The 10,315-nt window shown below is 36.5% G+C and overlaps 1 protein-coding gene across 2 annotated transcripts in view; it reads left to right on the top strand.

Annotated features, from left to right (window-relative positions):
* The first annotated feature begins 423 nt into the window (after positions 1–423).
* Positions 424–10,315, top strand: part of LOC109210861 — a 35,714-nt gene continuing 25,822 nt past the window's right edge. For both annotated transcript variants that reach the window (XM_019374338.1, XM_019374337.1), the window contains exons 1-2: positions 424–811; positions 3,968–4,150. In XM_019374338.1, the coding sequence (XP_019229883.1) occupies positions 4,061–4,150 (90 nt within the window). In that variant the 5' untranslated portion in view covers positions 424–811; positions 3,968–4,060. The remainder of the gene's footprint in view (positions 812–3,967; positions 4,151–10,315) is intronic.

The raw sequence follows: 10,315 nt of genomic DNA, 5'->3' as shown, positions 1-10,315 counted from the left end.
TTATTCAGCATCATCAACTTATATGTTTGATTCTTATTTTTTTACTTTGGAAATAAGATCTGACATATTCTATAAGTAAGTGAATAATATAAATTAAGAAAATCATGATATTAAAGAAAGTTAAAAGAAATAAAGGTTGATAATTAAAGGGTCAAAAAAGACATCTAAAAGATTAAACTGAGACAAGAGGGAAGTATTTCTTTTTTCAAAGTTAAAGAGAAAATTTAATTTCTTGTGCAAAATTGAAGAGGAATAATAGTATTATTAATTTCAAAATTCTAATAATACCCGTATAAAGTGTAAAATTAATATTTTGCTAACAAATTCATTTTCTATACACACTATACCTAAAATTACAACATATATCATACCGAATTAACTGCCCTTAAATATTGTTGTAGTATCATTGACATGATCATACGGATTTAACAAGGATTTAATATTCAGAACCAACAATATGTCATGGAACAGCCTATATTTTTACATATTCACGATCTAGGAAACCTATTTTCTTTAATGTAGTAATTAATTTAAAGTGATTACAAATGGAAATGTTTATAATATTTTACAAAGAAGGGACACTCTTGGTTCCATTGATTCCTGGTTGGGCTGACAGTGGCGGCGCGTGGAATTATGTTTAGTAACTCAGCGGCAGCGCGTGGGAAAGTATTGGCTTTTTCTCGTTCTTTGTCGCAAGCGCAGATAAAAATGGCGCGTTTACGGTTCGAAGCGTCCATTAATACTAAGCAACAGTCAAAGAAAGAGAACAAAGCTCGTCCGAATATAGAAAAATTCGGAGGAATTCGACTTGGTAAAATTTCAAAAGTCTTAGATATTTGTAATCTTATTCTCGATTACAACTGCTGCATGCTTTTAGTAATGATTGATAATAATATTTACATATACTTTCAGTGAATAATCTGTTTTATTATTAAATGCCAAAATTTATGAGTTTTCCTTGACACAAAGCAAGTCGTTACCTAAATAAATAATGGTCTGTTGAAAAAAGGAAAAAAAGGAAAGAATTTAAGCGAGAGAATTTTTATTCGATTTAGGCTACAAAATTTCAAACCACTCCCAAAAAGTTGTCCAAATGGATTTTTTATTTCTATTATGATGTAATGGACCTAAATAGAGTGGAGTGGAACTATAGATCTGTATAGCTGATGATTGATAATAGGTATAATTCGCTTATGAAGAATAAGATATATATTTTTGATTGGTAAGAAGAATTAAATATTTACTCAGGCAATGATGCTTTTGTTTAGGCTGATTTCATATCGTAATTTCAAATTTAGTATTGAATTTTCTTAGGTTTGTAGTATTGGAGTGACTCTAAACATTGCATTCTAGCAAAAATAAGACTAGGTGTTTGCACTGGAAGAGAGTTCATGCATTGTGCTAGCTTAACCATTAAAAGAAACTAGACTTAACTAAAGCTGCAATTCCGGGTAAAAGTTTTGCATTTTAAAATTGCTACGATGGTTTCCAGTCCTGTGGAACTTCTTATTTGGTTTACAAACAACTGCATAAACCATGAGTTCATCTTTCTATTCTATATCTGGTGTTGTCCCTTGACATTGATATGTCTATTATCGCCATTTTTTGTTTTCCTTTGGGCTTACATGCCAGAAACTAACCCTCTAATGCGACCTTTGGATGAAAAGTTATTAATTTAATTGCGTCAATGTAATAGTAAGCTGGTTACAAGCTGTAAAAGATCTAAGATTTCAAATCAGTTGTAGATTTTGTTGCCTTTAGCTGCATGTAGGGGGGAATATCTGGTCTTGCCAGTAAGTTACTCATCGAATTTGATCCAATTTTGATGTCTAACATTCTTGTTGACCTATCTGTAAAAAGACTCGACCTTTGAGTTCGCAAGCAGCTATAAAATGCCTTCTCAAGTTTTTCCCCAAAGGACAATTGGACTGAGGCACTTTGGTAGTTTCTCTAAGTGGGATACATCAATCTATAATTTTAAATGGTGAACTTCTTGCATCTTTCGACAAAACCTACACTTTTCTTTTTTCTCTTTTTTATTCTTTTTGTCTTTTCTTAAACATCAAATTGTTGTCAGAATATCATAGGTGGCGATGGTAACAAGTTTTAGAGAGATTCATTAAATGCTCTTTATTAAAAAAAGATTCGTTAAAGGTTATTGCGCTTGTCTCTTTCTCCGGCGGTTATAGCCATGGTTTACAGTCATGGATGAGTCTGAAGCTAAAGCATAGCTGTCAACACCTACCAAATGTTGAATAAAATGTAATATGGGTATAGATTCATCAAATCTTCAAAAAAATTCTAATCCCTAGTTGTAGCTTTGACGAGATATCCCCTATTTTTCATTAAGTCAGAGGATTAAGTCATGTTAAGATAGAAATCAAATCTTTTAGGAAGAGTGAAGCTTTTGAAATTGGCGTAGCTCTGTTTACCTCTTTATGCCGTGGCCAAACGTCATCCTGACCATTTTATAGGAAATGAGTCTTACCCGGTTGTAGCACCTTTTCTCATGTATCCTTCTGTTGTTTCTGTCTAGATTTATTAGATATCACTTCAAATTTACTTACAGAATTAAAAAGCTTCTCATTCTCATCCAAGTTCTTTGTCCTTTAAGCTTTCCGTCTTGATTTCCTCACAGGTTATAGAGATCATTTTTTCTACCATTTGTTCATTGAGTCAAACAGCTTGCAAATTCTGTCACTTCCTCTGGTGACTTTTTTCACCTGAACAGTCATTGATTTTTCACTCTCTTTCGATTGAATTTGTACTTACGATTTTTGGAACTTTGGATGCTTACCCAAGTTTAAGTTGCTTGAGAAATGGCTTCTCAAACCACCTAGCCTCTCTGGCTGCTAAAAGTGATTGTTTCAAGAGATCTTCTGGGTGGTGAAGGCCACGGCTCTCAGTCCCCCTTACCTACAGTCCTTTTAGTTACAGTTTGGTCTTGTGTACACGATTTTGGATACTGATCTGAGATCATTGTCTTTGAACGGTTTTATTTCCTGGGATGTCATAAATTTTTAAAATTCAGCCAATGCTAATGCCATCTCTTGATTCTTTTGGCATTGCTACGATCAGCACTGATTATTGATATTGTTACAAAGGTTCAATTAGAAACTCCTGGCATGGAGACTTCTAATGATTGTTTCTCGTCAATATCTTTCACTTCCTTGGTTTCACCTTCCTGTTCTATGTCAAGTCAATACCAACTTCCGATTGGGTACAAATGCCGGCCCACGGCCAATAGAGCTATCCAGGACATACTATCTGTGTTGACCCCAACAATAGATTCTGATCAAACTAGGATGGGGATTTTCAATTATGTGGCGAGGTTAATTAGAGAGAACTTTGGAGTTGAGGTTAGCTAGACTATATTTTCACATGTCTATATTTGTTATCTGTTACTTCTTTTTTTCATCTTGATGCTGTATGGGATGGCTTGCGCCCACCTTGGTTAGTCAACCGGGCAGCCCCAATCCACAAGCAAGCCATGGCCCTGAAGCTTTTTATATTTGTCATAATAGAGAACAGAAAATGTTGTGCGAATAGCGTGTTTCGCTGGGTTACATTCAGTTCCGTGGAATTTCTGTTCTTTATACAAACACTCAGCACCAATAGTTTCTCTTCTTTATTTGTTTTCACGAGAATTAAGAGTTCTCTGAACTGCATTAAGGATTATTCATTCCATTGCTATAGCAAAATCTAATTAATTCACTATTCCCCTTTATATTAACAAAGACATTGCCAAAAATGCAATATATGGTAGATTTATTAGAACTTGTTACTAAAAAATATGGGGATATTCGTCTTGGTAATGCTCCACGTTTTAAAGAATTTTTGCTGTACATTAGATTGTGCATGGCTACTAAATGATTTCTCACTGAGGTGGCATGATGGAATAAGATAGAACCTTAAATGAGAAGTCTTAGTTTAATCATGGAGCGTGTTGAAATCATCTCCTTTACAGGTTTTCCCATTCGGATCGGCCCCTCTGAAAACATACCTACCTCACGGTGATATTGATCTGACTGCCATTACGTCTCAAAATGATGATGAAGATATGGCAAAAAGTGTTTGTGATTTGCTTAAAAGAGAAGAATTAAAAGCTGGTGACTTTCTGGTTGAGGATGTCCACTACATTCCTGCTCAGGTGTTATTCTGAACTTGTTTTCCTCTTCTTTCGTTTATGAAGCTGAAATTGTTTGAAGACTAATTTTCTTCGTGGTCTTGCTATCTTAGAAGTATTTGTTGTCTTTTTCCTTTCTGCTGATAAACCTAGATAGCTGTATAAATGTCTTTTATTTAATAAAGGTTATGTATAAATGTATTCTTTTGTCATAATACAATTAGGATGCTAATCTGGAAGTTCTTGTGACTCTTCTTTCCGTTGCTTAGATTGTGAAGGTATCAGTGTGCTAAATGCTAAAGTCTAAGATGATGGTCGGTTTCCATCTCCTTTTCCATTTTGAATAGAATAACTATATCACTAACTGGCCAAGTATCCAGTTAGTGCTTTGATTTAAAACTTTTTGTAACATACACTGAAGGTGATGCATTAGGCTCTTGGTGAAGTTATCAGCTAGAATTTCCTGGCTAATAATCTAGTACCTTATGGTGATTGTAATTGTACCTGTTGTTATATTTAATGATTGTGAAGTTCTCCAAGCACTAGTGAATTTGTTTAGTTGGAGCTACCTTTCCCCTAGTGAAGGCATCTCAACTTCCACCAGCCGTTTGAAGTCTAAATGTCTAGTGAATTTGTTTAGTTGGAGCTACCTTTCCCCTGTGAATGATGTCATTTCCCTTTTAGATTTTATTAGCTCCCTTAGCATGGCATAATGCCTCTTTTTTTTTTTGGTCATGGCTAACTCATGTCTTATAGGTTTTTTTGTCTTTATAGAGTTAGCCAAGGACTCACACTTTTATGGCATCTTCTTGATGCATTCAATGAAACATCTTACTTCATCAAAAAAAAAAAAAGAAGTTCTCCAAGCACTAACTTACAAGAAATAAAACAAAAGGTTCTCCAGGCACTAAACATTGATGGTTCTTATTTGTTTCCTTGTAAAGAAATTAGGCTTTACAGTGTATCTAGAGCTTTTGAAGGTAGATCTTATTGTTATTTTTTATCTTACAATGATTGTGAAATACATTGTCCTCTAAGTTATCAAAAAATAAATATGAAGTCCGATATAAAAGTACATTTTCTCTCTCAATCACGTAGATGTCAATGTTATTACCTGTTTGAGAATAATCCATGGAGCAGTTGTAAGTTGCGTTCCGCTGATTACAGCTTTGCAGCAAACCTTGAGGAACATTTCTTGCTAGGTTGAGCAAATTTTGATAGAACAGACTGTTGCATGAATTCCAGCAAGGTCTATTTGTCAAAAATTTAAAGCCTGAGCGCCCACACTAATTACTTCTGGGATTGCTATCAGATATGTTACTGTATGTTTATCTTCCCTAAATTATGAAACTAAAAAAACATTTGAAGTATAATTGATTGATTGATTAATTCAAAAAGAAAAAACTCTATTTTGCTTGTGCTTTTTATTTTTGACCTTGTGGAAATGTCTTGAAAAGAAAGGCTCTTGTAAGTGGAGCTCGGGAAGAGCAGTTTTACTTCCAATCCTATCAAAGCCCCGGCGTTTAGAGGAAAGCCTAGGAAAACCTTTCAAGGGGCTGATAATAGTAAACCCTAAAAGTACTTCAAATGTGAAGCCAAAAACTAAGAAGAAATTGAATCATTACAATGCTAAATCTAGCTGTGTTTTTCTTTGAAAAGGATAAAACAACTCTTCGTAACTGCTGTTTTCATCACAATAGCCAATATCTTAGATATGGATTGGCTTTGGTAGAGACGTGTTTATAGTAATTGAAATGTGAAAATTTAGAGCAATTAGTTGAAAGGTGTCACATCAAGTTTGATATACAGATAGTTTAAATTTTGTTCGAGGGAGAAAAATTTGTTGTATAACAAAATAAGTCAAAAACTTTTTCGTTCCTACCGAAAAGGAAAGAGGATTTATTAATTGGGACGGGGTAGTATAATTCTAAGCTGATTTTTAGCTCTAGCCTCGTCAATCGAGAAGCTGAATATAAGGAAATTACATAACATAAAGAAGTCTTGAAACAACTTGGAAACAAATTATAAAAAGGGTTACCTAAAAAGCCAGATAAAGACATCTATATTTTAATCTATGAACAGATTTTCAGATTCAGCCGTCCCCTGGAAGCATCTTAGGTTCCTTTCCAGCCAAATTACCAAAATAAAAGCAAGCAAGTATTGTGATCCAAAACTTCCTCAATTCTTTACCCATTTTCCTTACTGACCAGCTTAAGAACATACTTTCACATTCTTAGACACTACCCGGTTGATGCCAGACAATCCAAAAGCATGTCCCAAAGCTGCCTTACCATCTTGTAATGAAAAAAGAAATGGTTTGTATCTTCCGCTTCCTTCTCGCACATGTAGCATCTACAACAGGTATACAGACCTCTCTTCTGTAGATTATACCGTGTGACACAAGCCACATATGCTGCAATCCAACAAAAACCTCCGACTTTAGGAGGTGCATAGTTTTTCCAGATAACATTCCAAGGCTAAGCAGTGTGGTTTCTAGGTTCTATAAAACCTCGTAGGCAGATTTCACAGAGTTCGCATCTCTTTGATGCCCCATCTTAACAAATCTGTTCTCCCAGGAGTAAGAACTTCCCCTTCCAGTTTACCCAAAAGCTGTGACACCCTAATAATCTCTCAATCTTCACGGTTTCTCCTGAAGTTTAGGTCCCAACCTGTTGATTTGTATTGAGCTACTGTACCTCCACTATTTGTAGCCAAACTATATCCAACTTATTGCATTGTATAGGGAAAAATGGCCCTTACATTGCATGTGAATTTTGGCTTCCTGCTTTTGTGGACTAAACGCCACCTCTTAATGGCTGCTTTAGTGTAGAGATCACTTTACACCTCAACGAGTAATAGCTTTTCCAGTGCTTAGTTAAGAACAATAAACTGAAATATTGATACTTACGTCCACGACAATTAATTTGTGCAAACAAGTCAGAAACTATAGGCATCAGGCAAGCTGTACAAGAAGAAGAATGCACAGTGTGTACTCAGATATATGAGTTTTACTTTGGATTGGTAGTCGGCTGGAGTTAAGTGTAAAGGAGAGAAGACTAAAGATGCCTGCTATTGGGTAAAATGCTTTTTTGTTGTATTAAATATTTATTGATGGTCCTTGCAAGCTGCCGACTTTAAGAGTACTCGGTAATTCTGTGACATACTTAAAGACGGAAGAGGTTTGGGAAAAAAATAAATAGTTCAATAATATCCTTTCTAAAACAAGAAGATCATAAGAGTTGTTTTTGTTCTCTCTCTACTTCCTGTCCTAACTATCTGTAAAGTGCAAGTCAGATAATACACAAGTTTTTAAAATCGAACTTGTAAAGATGTGTCCAGTAGATGCATCATGCAGAAAGATAGCATCACATTTCCTATTGAAGAAAAATAAAAATAAAGTACCAGTAGCATCATTGTGAGAATTTTCTATGTTAGTGCCGCCTTCTGGTTCAACCTGCGTCGATTGGGCTTTAGTCATGGCAACAAAATATAAGATACTAGTATATTTTTGGCGCAACTATTGCTAAATGCATTGTTAAGCAAGTTTACATAACAGCGGAATATATATTTTCAAGTACTATAGTTTAGTTAATTTGACACTCCAGTTTAATACATCAGACAAATTTGGTTTCTATACGAACAAAATGTTAGGGTTTAAAAATCTATTCCTCATTAAAAAAAAAAAAGAACGTGATATGCATGATGACTAGTTTTGAATATTATCTGTGCAAAGGGGATTTGAGGTAGCTGAACATTGTGTCGTACTTCTCAACTTGGTTGCATCTCTCTTATGTTTAAGCTATATTTTTTTTTACTTTTAGCACATGGTCTGTATTGAAATTAATTTATTTTGGACATTTTCTTCTTTTCCGACAACCAGTTTGGGGTCATGCCGGGTCGTTCTACTACAGAAGCTATACACTTTGTTAGGAGGTTGGTTGAACAATACAGAGATAGGAAGAAAGACCTGCACATGGTGTTTATTGACCTAGAGAAAGCATATGACAAGGTTCCTAGAGAAGTTCTCTGGAGAAGCTTGGAGGCCAAAGGTGTGTCGGTTCCCTACATTATGGAGATTAAGGACATGTATGAAGGGGCTAAGACTCGGGTTAGGACAGTAGGAGGCGACTCTGAGGATTTTCCGGTTGTTGTGGGGTTACACCAAGGTTCTGCGCTCAGTCCGTTCTTATTCGACCTGGTGATGGACGCGTTAATACACCACATTCAAGGGGATGTGCGATGGTGCATGCTATTCGCCGATGGCATAGTTCTGATTGATGAGTCGCGAGCCGGTGTTAATGAGAGGCTGGAGGTTTGGAGACAGACTCTTGAATCTAAGGGTTTCAAGCTTAGCTGGACGAAGACGGAATACCTGGAGTGTAAGCTCATCGCTGAGCCGGGGGAAGTGGGCGTGGATGTGAGGCTTGAATCACATGTCATCCCGAGTAAAGGCAGCTTCGAGTACCTTGGGTCAGTTATCCAGGGGGGAGGGGAGATCGACGATGGTGTCACACACCGTATTGGGGTAGAATGGATGAAGTGGAGGTTAGCATCTGGAGTATTGTGTGACAAGAGAGTGCCACCGATACTCAAAGGTATGTTCTATGAAGCTGTGGTTAGACCGGCCATGATGTATGGGGCTGAGTGTTGGCCTGTTAAGAACTCACATGTCCAGAAGATGAAGGTAGCAGAAACGAGGATGTTGAGGTAGATGTGCGGGCATACTAGGATGGATAAGATTAGGAATGCTGATATTCGAGAGAAGGTGCACGTGGCTCCCATTGATGACAAGATGCGGGAAGCGAGGCTCAGATGGTTCGGGCATGTACAAAGGAGAAGCCCAGATGCTCCGGTAAGGAGGTGTGAGCGGCTGGTTGTGGAGGGCACGAGAAGAGGTAGAGAGCGGCCTAAGAAGTATTGGGGGGAGGTGATCAGGCAGGATATGGCGAGGCTTCAGATTTCCGAGGACATGGCACTTGATAGGAACATGTGGAGGTCGAGTATTAGGGTTGTAGGTTAGGAGGTAGTTGAGTCTTGCCTTACTTCATAACTTTGAGAGACTAGTTTGGTAGGGTTAATATTTCGCTTTTGCTTTGCATTTTTCTTCTGGATTTCATGTTGTTCCTATTTTTCCTATGATTTCTTTGGTGTTACTGATATTGTCTCCTTTTGTCTTTTTGTCTTCTTGAGCCGAGGGTCTTTCGGAAACAGCCTCTCTACTCCTTCGGCATAGGGGTAAGGTCTGCGTACACACTACCCTCCCCAGACCCCACTAGTGGGATTTCACTGGGTCGTTGTTGTTGTTGTATTTTCTTCTTTCCGAGTCTTTCTTAAGTTCTTATGCATTTATTTCCTTTGTTATTCTTAAGTCATTAAGATCCACTTGCCATTTGGATATTGTGTCAAAGTTCGTTCTCAGTTTGGTAAGTAATAGACATTAATTGGTAAGAACTCAAAGATTTATAGATCATTGATCGATCACATAGAAATTTCACGCAGGCTAGGGTATCATACGGTCTTGGAGAGAGAAACTCTGTGATACCCTAGCCCGTGTGAAATAGTCATAGAGTTGTATTGTATTGTGTCCAAAGCCAGCAATATTTCAGCTGAGACATTGGTTTCTGCAGCAAAATGGTCTTCCCCTTCTTTTCACTTTGAATGTGAATGTAAATTTCCCATGAAGGACTGAGAAACTGCTTGACCTTGCACATTTGTAACAGTGACTTTGTTATATACATAAATAAAAGAATTCTTTTAAGGAGAAAAGTAAAGTAGGCAATGGAGAAATCCTGTTTAGATTTCAAGATAAGCAAAAATGTAATTAAGGATATAAAAAATTAAGCAAAAATGTAATTAAATGAATGTTATCAATTTTAGTCATGCTTTTTGTGAGGAAGCACCTTGGTTCAATGGTTTAAATGCACACAAATGAACAGGTTACGAGGTTTTTCACCTACCATTTCACTTTAACAGTAGAAGAAAACACACTTATTAGGAATAGAAAAAAGAAAAAGAGTGGAAAACAGTAAAGGAAAACATTAGTGTTCCCTTGATGTCATACAAAATAGAGGCCAGTACGAAATATCGGATATATAAAGAAAGATTTTTATTAGACAATTAGGTTAGATGAATTCATGATTAATATTACCTAAAGGAATTGACTTAAAACGTTGGTTGATAATTACCCTC

Source organism: Nicotiana attenuata, unplaced genomic scaffold, assembly GCF_001879085.1.
Source record: "Nicotiana attenuata strain UT unplaced genomic scaffold, NIATTr2, whole genome shotgun sequence".
Lineage (NCBI taxonomy): Eukaryota > Viridiplantae > Streptophyta > Magnoliopsida > Solanales > Solanaceae > Nicotiana > Nicotiana attenuata.
This window is presented reverse-complemented; position numbering and strand designations above follow the sequence as displayed.